The sequence below is a fragment of the Procambarus clarkii genome, chromosome 75 (assembly GCF_040958095.1).
Source record: "Procambarus clarkii isolate CNS0578487 chromosome 75, FALCON_Pclarkii_2.0, whole genome shotgun sequence".
Taxonomy (NCBI): Eukaryota; Metazoa; Arthropoda; class Malacostraca; order Decapoda; family Cambaridae; genus Procambarus; species Procambarus clarkii.
Genome location: NC_091224.1, coordinates 26,469,291 through 26,484,541, shown reverse-complemented (window position 1 = coordinate 26,484,541; position 15,251 = coordinate 26,469,291). Strand labels below are relative to the sequence as shown.

The 15,251-nt window shown below is 43.4% G+C and overlaps 1 protein-coding gene across 3 annotated transcripts in view; it reads right to left on the bottom strand.

The window, feature by feature from the left end:
- arr (low-density lipoprotein receptor-related protein 6) overlaps nucleotides 1-15,251 on the bottom strand; it is a 125,484-nt gene that overhangs the window by 24,714 nt on the left and 85,519 nt on the right. For all 3 annotated transcript variants that reach the window (XM_069313409.1, XM_069313408.1, XM_045764209.2), the window contains exons 20-22: nucleotides 14,930-15,122; nucleotides 10,943-11,142; nucleotides 6,507-6,607 (exon numbers count right to left, since the gene is read on the bottom strand). In XM_069313409.1, coding sequence (XP_069169510.1) covers nucleotides 6,507-6,607; nucleotides 10,943-11,142; nucleotides 14,930-15,122 — 494 coding nt within the window. The remainder of the gene's footprint in view (nucleotides 1-6,506; nucleotides 6,608-10,942; nucleotides 11,143-14,929; nucleotides 15,123-15,251) is intronic.

The window sequence follows — 15,251 nt, the reverse complement described above, 5'->3', positions numbered from 1 at the left end:
ACCCACAGAGGAAGGTTTAAGGGAAGTATCCAGGAGGCGGCCACCACACACACCTCAACACAAAGCGAGACAACCGGCAGCAACTGCCAACCCAAAGCGACACAGGCCCGACCAGGCCTAAGGACGTGAACAAGGCAACGAGCAGCCAGGACCCAGTTTGACTGCCAAAATCCCCACACTCGAAAGTCCGCCCAAGACAGTCCCAAGGAATGGCAGCAAGAGCCGCGAACCTGTGAACGTCACAGGCACGGGGTGAGGCCATAAGCCGGCCAGCCTTAATAACCCCGCGGACGACCCGGGAGACCCGCACCCGCGAACAGGGAAGAAGGGAAACCGGATCAACCCGAAGCGCATCCACGGACACACAAGCCATGGCACACCAAAAACGGCGGAGCACACTAGAGAAAATGAACACAGAACACCAGCACATGTGCACACCACCCCGAACCAAAACAAACTCCCAGGGCGCATGCGCAGGACACGAAAGAAAAGTAGCCCAACAGGTTGGGCTACTCTGTTCAACAACAGAGCAGAAAAGTAGCCCCAACGGTCGTATCCTGAGAGATTCGCTGAAGAAACAGGCCAACTCATGGGAACAGAAGCCAAAAAGAAGTAAGCAACGACCCACACAGCCAGCTCATATAAGGAAAACAATGAACCGAATCAGAACCCAAGCGGCTACCAGTAGTCCAACTGAGCTACAAGGAGCCCAATCTGGCATCCCGGACCAGGATAACGGAAGGAAAACCAGCAGTGCCGAGACACAACACTGAGAGAAGAGACATGAACAAAAGAACAAGACAGGGCCAAAAACCCAGAAGCAGCCCGGAAGAGGACCAACAAGCCCTAGAAAGGACCAAAGGGAAGCTTCATCGAAAGACAACAAACGTTCCAATAATACGGAAAGGAGCAAAAACCGTCCCCAACCTTCGAGAACACACAGAAGCAAGCACAAATGACAAAAGCACAGAAAAGCCCAGTTGCACCAGAGACCAAAAGTCATGCAGAACCCCAAGAAGAGGGGAACATGACAGAGAAGTCCCATCCCAAGAAAAAAAAGGGGCGAAGAACGGAGAAGAGCACCCACTGACAGGACGGAATCAACGGGCTTAATGGACTTAACCATTAAGCCCAATTAATTACTTAACCAACGGGCTTAACCGAGCCCGAGGAGGAGCCGACGCCCAACAACTTGTGCGGAGAGTGGGGAAGGAAAACCCCCGCTCCGTCTAACTGCAAGCCCCGCCCAGAGGGTAGAAAAACCCCGGCCGGGTCCAACGGGGCCTGAGGCCCCCCTACGTCAGCCCCACCCCAGCCCCGGGAACCCACACGGCAGGCCCCGGGGCTGAGCCATCCCCAAAAGCCCCCAGCCTCACAAGAAAAAAATGGGGCAGCCATGAACAAGCAACAAAACTCACAGGACTTGGCGCCAAAGGTGTCACCGACCCCACAGGCAGCAGACGGAGGCAAAACAGGGAGAGTCACCCTGAGACAAGGGGACAGAGCAACCCTCGAACTAGCACAAAGCGAGGGGGAACTCTGGGGCCACATCCAACGGGCCCATGCTTCCCCTAGGGGATTCCAAGGGTCTTGAGCGTTTACCATAAAAGGACTCACGCTCAGGTAATCCCAGGCAGGGTACTGCAAATCGGCGCCCAAGTCTACCAAATAATTTTCTAAGAACTGAACCCCCGGGACGTGTACACTCACGAGCAGGAGGAACCACCAGAAGAAGGAAGAGAACCCAGTACAAGGGGGGCAAGAACCAAAGGCAGATGCCCCCACCAGGCAGACAAACAAAAAGAAACAGAAAACCCCGCAAGAGGACAGCATACCCAGGCAGAACAGAGCCGCTTAGGTAAAAGTGACCATGTCTTATTGGGAATAAAGTATGTTATGCGTAATAAATTGGAAGAAAATGAGGTTGAAGCAGTTGAAAAGTCTGATTTCAGGAGAGGTCATTATGGGGAACTCAGACATTTCTTTAACCCTTAACATGCTCGGGGTTTAATATCCTGTCATCCCCACAGGCGCATGTCATTTTGAAAAAAAAAAAAATATTTTTTCTTTCTAACCTGTTAATTTGTGTTCACTGATCACGGGAAAAATAATAAAAAATCGTAAGTGGCATATATTGCCCGCTATAGGGCGGGGAAGTCTGGCAAATTATAGGCGCTGACTCAGCGTGCGTCCCAGGCGGTCTGTTGCTCGTAAGCTGCCAGGCCAGAGTTGCCACAAAGAGATTATTACCGAATTATTTCAATGTCTCTGATTGATTTTTCATACTTTTTTTGCTGTAATATTATTCAATAGTGTGCAGTGTGATATATTTATATAATAAAATGAGTGAATCATTGGTGTACTCAAAAATATGGTGTGCATATTGTTGATTCAATTATGTTCATCAACCAGTGAACAAATACTTTGTCGGTTATTACACTATAAGCACAGGTTATATATAAGTATTTGCATGTTTTGTTCACTATAACGAACCACTAAGTAGCTATTATGAGTCAAAGAGTAATGAGGAGTGACCGCCGTGTACCAGCCAGCCAGTCCCACCCTCCCTCCAGTCATCTGACTCACCCTCATTCTCCTCCCACAATAATGTTTTTGCTATAATTCACTATATACAGACGTTATATATAAGTATCTACACGTTTTGTTCACCATAACTGTACATCTAAGCTTGTATGGTGAGTAAAGGCACAGAGATGTGGCTACTCACACAGTCAGCTGATCGGCGGCCGCCCTCAAGGTCAGACGCACTAATATTTCTCCTCCAACAATACTGTGTGGCGTTATTACGCTATATATCTTATATACAGACGTTATATATAAGTATCTACATGTTTTGTTCACCATAACTGTACATCTAAGCTTGTATGGTGAGTAAAGGCACAGAGATGTGGCTACTCACACAGTCAGCTGATCGGCGGCCGCCCTCAAGGTCAGACGCACTAATATTTCTCCTCCAACAATACTGTGTGGTGTTATTACGCTATATACACACATTATATATAAATATCTACCCGTTTTATTCAACATACTTGTACAAATAAACTGGTATGGTGCCCAGAGACCATCGTGGTAACCAGTAAACAACACCGTCGTCTGCACGGTGGCGTCGTGCAGACGACGCCACCGCCCTCACCAAAATGGCGGCTCCAAACCTTCTCTTGCTGTTTATACCCTCTATATGCACGTTATATATAAGTATCTACATTTGTGTTCACCATAGCGAACCACTAAGCTGGTATGGTGAGTGCAGTCAATAAAAGGTGGCAACACACAGTCAAAGGACATCGCCACCACCCTCCCTCCCACAGCATTACACCTTCTTCCATGAAGCACAGCGCTAAATATCACCACAATCCTGCTATTATCAGAACCCTGGTCAGTTTTATCACAGTCAGGGGTCTTCTGTAATAATATCGCTACATAATAGCATGAACATGTATAATTTGGCATTTTTAGGCGATGCTGTGGTCACAAGCTGAACAGCAGTGCTGTTAGCTCATGCTGCGTGCGTCAGGCTTGGTTGCTCACTCAATACTGAGGCCAATAACACCCGGGAGTTTGGCCCACGATTTTTTTTAAAAATGGCGTCTGTTTACAAGAGCCCTGATGAAGGTGTGGTGAACCCCGTGTATCCGCGGGCTGTTTAAATCTTGCGTAGTACTCCAACACATCATATGACGTGATGCGCAGTTTACTGGAACAACGTCCAGCACGTCATATGACGTGATGCGCACTTTAAGGGTTAAGGAAATTGAGTGGAAAGACTTGCTGTTAGGACATGAAGTAAATGAGATGTATGTCAAGTTTTGTGAAATATTTGATAAAGGCACAAAAAATTTATACCAAAGCAGAGATGCAGAACTACGAAACAGAATTGGTTCGACAGAAATTGCACGAGGGCCAGAGACCAAAAAGATACAAAAGTGGAATCAATATAGGAAGAGGCCAAACCCCCAAACATACCAGCGATACAAAGATGCGAGAAACAACTACACGGCAGTGAGGCGACAGGCAGAAAGAAATTTTGAAAAAGGTTCTATAAATTCATAAACAACAAATTGCAGGTAAAGGATAATATTTAGAGGTTGAAAATGGAAAATAGATTCACAGAAAATGAAAAGGAAATGTGTGAAACATTAAACGAAAAGTTCCAAAAGTGTGTTTGTACATAATGAAATCTTCAGGGAACTTGACAATAAGAATTCCAGAGAACAGCATAGAGCACATAGAGGTGTCTAGAGATGAAGTGGAGAAAATGCTAAAGGAGCTAAGTAAGAACAAAGCAGTTGGTCCAGATGGACTTTCACCATGGGTTCTGAGAGAATGTGCACCTGAGCTCAGCATTCCACTTCAACTGATTTTTCAGGAATCCCTGTGTAAAGGTGTTGTAGCTGATGTGTGGAAAATGGCTAACATTGTCCCAATCTACAAAAGTGGCAGCAGGGAAGACCCCCCTTTAATTATAGATCTATATCATTGACAAGTGTAATAGTCAAAATATTAGAAAAAATAAAACTAAATGAGTAGAACACCTGGAGAAAAACGATATAATATCAGACAGACAGTATGGTTTTCGATCTGGAAGATCCTGTGTATCGAATTTACTCAGTTTCTATGATCGAGCCACAGAGATTTTACAGGAAAGAGATGGTTAGGTTGACTGCATCTATCTAGACCTAAAAAAGGCTTTTCACAGAGTTCCACATAAGAGGTTGTTCTGGAAACTGGAACATATTGGAGAGGTGACAGGTAAGCTTCTAGCATGGATGAAAAATTTCCAAACTGATAGAAAAATGAGGGCCGTAATCAGAGGCAATGTATCGGATTGGAGGAATGTCACAAGTGGAGTACCACAGGGTTCAGTTCTTGCACCAGTGATGTTTATTGTCTACATAAACCATCCACCAGATGGAATACAGAATTATATGAACATGTTTGCTGATGATGCTAAGATAATAGGGAAGATAAGAAACTTAGATGATTGTCATGCCCTTCAAGAAGACCTGGACAAAATAAGTATATGGAGCACCACTTGGCAAATGGAATTTAATGTGAATAAATGCCATGTTATGGAATGTGGAATAGGAGAACACAGACCCCAACACAACCTATAAATTATGTGAAATATCTTTAAAGAATTCTGACAAAGAAAGAGATCTAGGGGTGGGTCTAGATAGAAAACTATCACCTGAGGACCACATAAAGAATATTGTGCGAGGAGCCTATGCCACGCTTTCTAACTTCAGAATTGCTTTTAAATACATGGATGGCAAAATACTAAAAAAATTGTTCACGACTTTTCTTAGACCAAAGCTGGAATATGCAGCGGTTGTATGGTGCCCATATCTTAAGAAGCACATAAACAAACTGGAAAAGGTGCAAAGACATGCCACCAAGTGGCTCCCAGAACTGAAAGACAAGAGCTACGAGGAGAGGTTCGAGGCAATAAATATGCAAAAACTAGAAGACAGATAAAACAGAGGTGATATGGTGACAAAGTACAAAATAGTAACAGGAATCGATAAAATCGATAGGGAAGAATTCCTGAGACCTGGAACTTCAATAACAAGAGGTCATAGATTTAAACTAACAAAACAAAGCTGCTGGAGAAATATAAGAAAATTCTCTTTTGTAAACAGAGTGGTAGACGGTTGGAACAAGTTAAGTGAGAAGGTGGTGGAGGCCAAGACCACCAGTAGCTTTGAAGCATTATATGACAAAGAGTGCTGGGTAGACGGGACACCATGAGCTTAGCTCTCATCCTGTAATTACACTTAAGTAATTACACACACACATACACACAACACCACCACAAGTTATAACTGCCTTCTGTTGCTGTTACCTTCTATGTTCTTGCAGACAATGCCCTCACACTAGGTCTTGGCACAAGCTCCAACAGGTGGTAGACACACAAGGCAGTGTACTAGCACAACATTTTCAAGCTTCCAGGCATTCGCATTTGTATTAATTTCCTCATTTGTAAATGAAAATATCAAACTAGCTGCATGATAAGGTTGGGAGCTTGAGTCACATTCACCACCCAACAATGCACTCTTGATACTACCGGCCTGCAGCCAGATTGACTTACTAAATATTTCTTTTCCAAGAAGACATCTGTTTAGTGGAGGCCTAAGGAAGCGAATGTGAGGCTGCAGGAGTTTAAAATGTTGAGTGGAACCTAAAATTATCTGAGGATGATATACAGACCCCTAAATGCACAACCCTTCTAAAGCCAATGCTTAAGCTCTAGGAAGCTACTACGGTTGTTGAAACCAATGCCACTGAATATGCTAGAAAAGAATGTTAACCTGGCCAATGATAAAGTTGCCTAAACAAACAAATTTAGGCAACAAATTGCCTAAGCATTTTGATTTTCAGTTTTATCAAATATATCTATTAAAGATTTTGTTCCATGTAGTATAAACTTTGAAGTGCACAAGTTACACAATATGTCACCAGCTGGCCGGAAAATATGAACTACTTACCAATGCATTGACTGTTTTTACAGCGAAACTGCGACTGACACATCGGTAAGGGACAGTTGAATTCGTCACTCTTGTCTTCACACTCGGCCTGCCCATCACATCTGACACCAGGGACAAACACACATTACTACAATATACTAAACTTAATTTTTAGTTAATAATGCTATAAAAATTAACATTTTATTAGTATCAAACCAATGAATGGCAATTTAGAGAAGGCATATTATAAGTATATATATAGTACATTATCTAACAGCTAACAAGTGTCACTATATACACTATTTATTTATGTTGTGTTATGTTTATTATTTAATAATCCAGTATTATTTATATTTAGTAATTTATTTATTATTATAAATCCAGTATTTATAACCAAAATTTGTAGAAAAAAATTATATTTTTGTGGGATCCCCCAGAGGTTCCCTGTATCTATCTCTATCTCTCTCTCTATATCTATCTCTCTATATATGTATCTATCTCTTCTATATCTCTATATATCTATCTCTCTATCTCTCTATCCACTCTATGGAGTGTTCATTCCGTGACTTTGTTTTACATATCAGCACAATCAAGGAACATCTGTGCACCATGTCGACTCCAAATGCACGCATTGTGTCAGTGAAAGCATCTACAAGCGGGTTACGCAAAAGAAAGAGGTCAGTGATGACATTTGAAAAGAAAGTTGAAATAATTAAGAAGGTGGAGAGCGGTGTCCCGAGAAGTGTCGTGTGCGCTGAGTTTGGCATTAGTAAAAGTACTGTTTTTTATCTTCTTAAGGCTAAACCTATCATTTTTTACTATTTCTCTAGAAGTGAAAGTGATAAAGCAATACGAAATAGAAAGGTAGTAAGTAAAGCAAACGTGGAGAGTGTTGATAACGCAGTGTGGGAGTGGTACAAACAGATGTGAAGTGACGAAGAAGCCAGTGGCAGGCTAGCTGCTTGTGGAAAAGGCGCGTGAATTTCACCAAGCAATGAAAATTACTCAAAAGTGTGTATACAGTGATGGTTGGCTCAGAAGTTTTAAAACCCGTCATGGCATTAGGTTCATTAAAGTGCACGGTGAAAGACAATCTGCCGATATTGTTGGTGCTGATGAGTATGTGAGTAAATTTGCGGAGATGGTGCAGGAACAAAATTTATCTCCAGAGCAAATTTATAATGCTGATGAGACAGGTTTGTACTGGTGTATGCTTCCCACAGAAACGATGGCTCATAGTGGTGAAGATGATCCTTCAGGTGGTTATAAACAGAACAAACAGAGAATTTCTTTGTTGTGCTGTGCAAATGCAGCTGGCACGCACAAATTAAAATTACTTGTGATTGGAATTAGTAAAAACCCCAGGGCTTTAAAGTCAGCTAGTTGCCTCCCTGTGATTTATAAGGACCAGCCAAGTGCGTGGATGTCTCGAGTAATATTTGTCGAGTGGTTTAATAAGAACTTTGTACCCGAGGTGAAGGAGCACCTGAAAAGTGTTGGTCTCCCGCAAAACAGCAAAGTTGTGCTGCTGCTAGATAACAATTCAACGCATCCACGAGGTGATGAGCTAGTAAATGGCAATATTATTGGAACGTTCTTGCCACCCAATACAACTTCAGTGATCCAACCCATGGATCAAGGAATAATTAAGAACCTTAAACACCACTACAAGAGGATGATTGCCAGACGTCTTAATAATCAGCTTGGAACACTTAAGGACTTTTATAAAGTCTCCACAATAAAGTCAGCTATCTGGACTATTGCTAGTGCGTGGGATGAGGTAAAGCAGACAACACTAAGAAATGGTTGGAAAAACTTTGGCCCACGTCAAGTTTGTTTCCTGAGGAAGATGACGAGGCAGATTTTGAAGGATTTGCGGTGAAGAAAGCTAGCGAGAAGAAAAAATTAAGAGAGGAACTCCTAGCCTATGTCAAGGGGATTAAGTCCCCTGAGATTAGAGCAGAACTGGTGACTGAAACAATAGAAGATGACATAGATAGATGGATAGATTTTGATGAAGAAGCCCCAAACAATCGAAACATGACTAATGATGAAATTATAGAATTAGTATGTACAGCAAAAAAGCCAGACGAGTGCAATGAAGAAGATGGAGAGGAAGAGGATGAAGAAATGTTAAAGGAAAAATGTAATATGAAAAAAATTCAGAAAAATTTTGAAGAAATTCTGGCATTTATGGACACGAGTAACAGCGAGTTTGAAATTAAGGACATGATGACTGTACAATTTGTATATGAAGTTTTTAAAAACAAGAGCCAAGGGAATGAAACAAATGTCAATTACAGAGTCCTTTGCAATGGCTTCCAAGAAAGCTGGCATTGCATCACCTGCACCTGACTCATCGCATGTTGACCCAGTCAACCCAACAACTTCAGTCAATCCAACACCATCAACATCCACCACCACCTCTTCCATGTAAATAACTATGCTTCATCAACATCGATCATCAACATAAGCGGATCAGGACTTCAATTATTGGCGAGTACAAACAAAATACGGTCGCATTTACGCTATGAACCTGTCAATTTTTTCCCCTAGATTTTTTCACTCCCCCCCCCCCCTCCATTTCTCAGATACGAACTTACACGTTAACCGACGGGTCTCGTCCCCAAGGAGTTCGGAAACCAAGTGGTGCTCTGTATCTGAAAGGTGTTTTTTTATTCACACTTGAAAATGTGTAAAACTCGTTGAAAAACAAAAAAATATATATCTCCCTTTCTATTTACGCTGCAGTACTGAAACTTGGAAAATTTGCAGCCCTTTTCACATATAACTAGTCAAAAAATATTGGTTGACATTGAACAACTTTTCCAAAACCAACCGAATGCCCCCTAAAGCACCTATATGAGGATGTTTGTGAGTCATCTCAATAATCAGCCAGAAAAAGTTAAGGACTCTAAAAAAAATTCTATATAATAAAGTTAGTTATCTGGACTATTGCACGAGACGAAGTAAAACTAACAACACTAAGAAATTGTTGGAGAAAACTTTGGCCTGCATTGGGTGTTTCGTGGGGAGGATAATGAGGCACATTTTAAAGGACTTGGGGTCAAGAAAATTAGCGAGAAGAAAAGTTAGGAGAGGATCTCCTAGCCTATGTCAATGGGATTAAGTCCCCAAACTGAGAGCAGAAACTGGTGAAAGAATCACTAGAAGATCTCATAGATAAGTGGATAGATTATGACGAACATGCCCCAACGTGCCCAACATGGGGGGCCGAGCGGACAGCACGCGGGACTTGGGATCCTGTGGTCCTGGGTTCGATCCTAGGCGCCGGCGAGAAACAATGGGCAGAGTTTCTTTCACCCTATGCCCCTGTTACCTAGCAGTAAATAGGTACCTGGGTGTTAGGCAGCTGTCACGGGCTGCTTCCTGGGGGTGGAGGCCTGGTCGAGGACCGGGCCGCGGGGACACTAAAAGCCCCGAAATCATCTCAAGATAATTTCAAGATAACCTTTCAGAACATAACTGATGAAGAAATTATGGTTAGTTACAGAAAAAAGTCAGAGGAGTGTAATGATGATGGTAAGGAAGAGGAAGAGAATGAAGCATAAAACAAAAAAGTTCAGCAATATTTTGAAGGCATTCTTGCACTAATGGAAACAAGTAACAGTGAGTTACACTGTGTAACAGTGAGTTACACTGTGTAACAGTGAGTTATGCTGTGTAACAGTGAGTTACGCTGTGTAACAGTGAGTTATGCTGTGTAACAGTGAGTTATGCTGTGTAACAGTGAGTTACGCTGTGTAACAGTGAGTTACGCTGTGTAACAGTGAGTTACACTCACTCTTACTCCTTGACACTAAGGACACAATGTGCCAGTACAATTTGTATATGATGTTTATCACAACAAGTTTTTATGAACAAGAGCAAAATGAATGAATCAACTTTAAATTGAAGAGTCTTTCAACATCTGAGGTGACCTCATCACCATTAATCTCCACTTCAGTCAACCGAACACCATCAACGTCCACCAACACCTCTTCCATGTAAACAACAGTGCTCTATCAACAATAATAATCAAGTTGGCTAGAGGATCAGAACTTCATATTAGCGAGTTCAAACTAAATACCATTGAATTTTTGCCATACAATTTTAGAATTTTCCCCCATATTTTCAAGATGCCAAACCACTTTTACGGACACACCAGGTTATTCATTCAGTCTTGGTCCCCAAGGGGTCTAAAAAGCACATGGCCCTCTGTATTTTGAATTAAGAAATAAATTTTATTAGACAAGTAACAAACATATGCAATCCCATCTTACAAAACTTGTGACTAACACTGGTAGATTAGCTAATAAACACATCTATTACAACCTCAATCAGTTTGCATGTACAGTATCAATGTAATTTTTATTTTTATGTAATGTGAAGTAAGTTCAGGACCAAAATAAAAAAATAGAGTGCAGAACAGTAAATAAGTGAAGAAGAACACACACCTCCATTTAAGTGGAATGCAATCGGCAGATCCCGAGTGGCAGCGAAATTCTTCGGGTTGGCAACTTGGAGGGTTGATACACGTCTTCAAGTCGTCTGCTAGGGTCTTGCCTTCGGGGCATGCACACCGCTGTTGCTGATCTCTTTCAAGGCACAGGTGACTACACTCGCTTCCATTGTGACATGGGTGCACTTTCATCTTCTGTAATAGGAAAAATTAAGATAAGAGAAAACCGACCCACTTCTTCCAAATATTTTCTCCCAAATTATTCCTAATCTTGAGGTGGCGGGCACACTTGCAATCCTTCTCATATTCCATCTTCGTTCACACTACAGAGACAACTGTTCACTCAAAATATTCATTTAACTCCACAACTATCATAGACAAACTAATGAACCAGGACAATACACCATAATTAACGCGACGACAAACTAAACCGGGAAAAGTTTATATAATGAAGGTAAGGTGAAGGTAGACAAAATTTGAACATGTCACACCAGTATGCATGAACCAAAGACCACCATATGTCACCAGTAGACATGAACCAAAGACCACCATATGTCACCAGTAGACATGAACCAAAGACTGCCATGTGTCACCAGTAGACATGAACCAAAGACCACCATGTGTCACCAGTAGACATGAACCAAAGACCACCATGTGTCACCAGTAGACATGAACCAAAGACCACCATATGTCACCAGTAGACATGAACCAAAGACCACCATATGTCACCAGTAGACATGAACCAAAGACCACCATGTGTCACCAGTAGACATGAACCAAAGACCACCATGTGTCACCAGTAGACATGAACCAAAGACCACCATGTGTCACCAGTAGACATGAACCAAAGACCACCATATGTCACCAGTAGACATTAACCAAAGACCACCATATGTCACCAGTAGACATTAACCAAAGACCACCATATGTCACCAGTAGACATGAACCAAAGACCACCATATGTCACCAGTAGACATGAACCAAAGACCACCATATGTCACCAGTAGACATGAACCAAAGACCACCATATGTTACCAGTAGACATAAACCAAAGGGCTTTTCCGGTGGAGGGGTCCACCGGAAAAGCAGGGATGAAGGGGGGCCCGCTGGAGTGACCCAAAAACTCTGGAGGAACAGGCTCGAATGCCTTCGCCGCCGATCCGGAAGGGGCAATATCCGAAGCCGCCCGAGACTTGCCCCCAGGCAAACCCAGCCCCTACCCCGAAAACCTCAGACATTTGGAAGCTGGGGGCAGGGGGAGGGGGGGGGGGGGTTAAACCACAGCAGGGAAAGGACTAGGAGGTGCAGATGAAACCAAAATCGAGCAGACTAACACCCATCTCCCAAGTCCGGGTCTCTATACAACCCGTCCTCTTAAAAATAACGTCACTTTTGGCTCGTATGCGCGATATGGCTAAATTTGGACGTAATTTGAAATGAAATCGATTCACAAAAGTGACGTACTGTTCCGTTTTCTATTCGAGTCGTCCGGCGTACGTGCAGAGGTTATAAGAGGACACTTTAAATTAACGTTTTTCATAACGTTTTGAAACTTTATGAGAATTTCCTGCCCACCTAACCTATCAGAGGACCCTTAACTTACTACTGTTGAAAAAAAAATCCCAAATTTATTTTCATATTTTTTTTATTTCCAAATTTGGCCATACGGGCAAACGGCCAAAAGCAACGTTCTTTTTAAGAGGACAGGTTGCCCTATAACCAAAGCAGGGCGGCTGCAGGACATCCGGAAAAGCAAGCAACCCTGCGCGTTGCAGCAACCTAAACTGCGCATGCACCCGAATATCAATCTCAGTGGACTGGGTGAACTGGAGTACAAGCACGGAAGACCACTTGCAGGACTCTGGGTCAAAGGTGTCACTGACCCAACAGGCAGCATGGCGGAGGCAAAGACGGTGAGTCAAGGGGGACAGAGTAACCTTCAAACTCGCACAGAGCGAGGTGGCACTCGGAGGACTCCTCCAACGGACCAATGAGCCCCAATGGGGGTTCCCAGGACTCTTAGGCTGACTGCTAAGGGAAGCCTAGGCGAGGTACTGCTAACAGGTTATCCAAGAGCTACCAAGCAAACTAACTAAAAGCTGAACCCCTGCGATGTGTGCAAGCACGGGGACCTGGTGGAGGGCCACCAAAATCATACCAGTGGTCCTACAGCCACACTAGGCAGACCTCCACCAGACAAAGCAAAACAAAAACAAAAGGAAAACCCCGCAAAAGCACAATCACAAGGGAAACAGAACCGGTCGCTATGCGTGTATCAGACAGCTGCACAGTACCTTGTGCCCCAACCAGTGATGAAACTACCTCCTACCCATAGGCAAACAGAAGTAAGAACTGCCCACGCTGCTGACCCCCCTAAGGCGGGCAATTGCAGAGCAGCAACTGAACCTCCTGGAGGTAGTGTCCAGAACAGTTCATGGAAGATAACCCTAAGCCGCAAAGGCAGTACTTACAGGGCATCTAGGGAAGGTGGGCCTAGGTACATGCAGTCCCCAGTACTCTCGTGTTACTTATGGCTCGCATACAACCAACACTGAACAACACCGCTATGCAGCACTGCTCAAAGGATGAAGCCAGAGTCGATCGAAAGGTTGTGCAGACAGATGCGTGGCAGTTGTGGTGACGTCATGCTTGTTTGCTTGTTTTTGATTGAGAGGCTCTGCTTGCTAGTTTGGCTTTTGCAATTTTTAACCGGCAGAAGTTTATTTTGGAATTACCACCTTTCTGGGTGCTTGACCTGGTAGATGGCAGACAAAGACTGCTTCCAATTACACGAGGGTGTCTTTAGGCCATTGCTCCTCGTGCCTCTCTTGAGGGGGCCAGGTTCTGGCTCTGGTCCCCGGTAGGCCTAGAACTCAATTGACTGACTGTTGTCATGGTCTAATATATGCGTATCAGCCCAGAATAGCTCCGGGGAGCCGAAGGGGCTCTCCACAGAAGAGCAGAAAAACAATGAAATTCTTCACAAAGAGCGGTGGTTATCTCGACAGGATGCTGGTAAACTGAGGGCGCCTCGCTGCGATGACACACACTTGCTGGACCTGGGCCTGTATAAATGAATTCCCAACACCGAAGCAAATAACAAGTACCAAATCAAATTTTTTGGAGAAATTGACTACGAGTACTGAAAATTACGAAAACCGGGGCTTACGAGGACATCTTCAAGAGAAAACTAGATCATTTTCTCCAAGGAGTGCCGGACCAACCGAGCTGTGGTGGATACGTGGGCCTGCGGGCCGCTGCAAGCAACAGCCTAGTGGACCAAACTCTCACAAGTCAAGCCTGACCTCGGGCCGGGTTTGAGGAGTAGAAAAACTCTCAGAACCCCATCAACTAGGTATGAGAACCGAGGTTCCACTGTACAGGTATACCTAAAACATCTACGTCAGTCTCCAAAAGACAACAATTTACAGCATCATAAATGACTGACAAAATAAATTATAAGCTGTCCTATATGTTCACATTTCTGAACTATTATATAGAACGAATGTGTGTGAATGATAAGGGCATTTGTACACAACCATATTTTCATCAGAGAACATTTTCCTTCCAGTGAGCATATACATAACCACCTGTGTGTAAATGTCCATGCATGTATGATGCATACAAATTGTCCTTCCAGTGAGCATATACATAACCACCTGTGTGTCCACGCATGTATAATGTCATACAAGTTGCCAGTGTCTCACCTGAGAGAGGACGGGTGTTACAGCAATGATGTCATACAAGTTGCCATTGTCTCACCTGAGAGAGGACGGGTGTTACAGCAATGATGTCATACAAGTTGCCATTGTCTCACCTGAGAGAGGACGGGTGTTACAGCAATGATGTCATACAAGTTGCCATTGTCTCACCTGAGAGAGGACGGGTGTTACAGCAATGATGTCATACAAGTTGCCATTGTCTCACCTGAGAGAGGACGGGTGTTACAGCAATGATGTCATACAAGTTGCCATTGTCTCACCTGAGAGAGGACGGGTGTTACAGCAATGATGTCAGAAAGGTAGTATATTCGCCCTTGTAATTTTTCTCTCTGCTGTCCTGTAAACTTGTTGACGCGTTCAACCTGGGTTAACTCCCGGTCCACCCAGTAGAGGAAGTCCTCGTGCACAGCCAGACCCACGGGCTGCTCTAGCTTCTTGTCCACCAACACCTTCCTGCCAACACCATCACAACAAGCTTAAATATTTCAACATGTAGCAATTTGAAAGTCCTTATCTTTCTAACTGTTGAAAATTTGCTTCTAGTGTTATCATTTGACACACTGTTTCCTCTAACAATTAAAG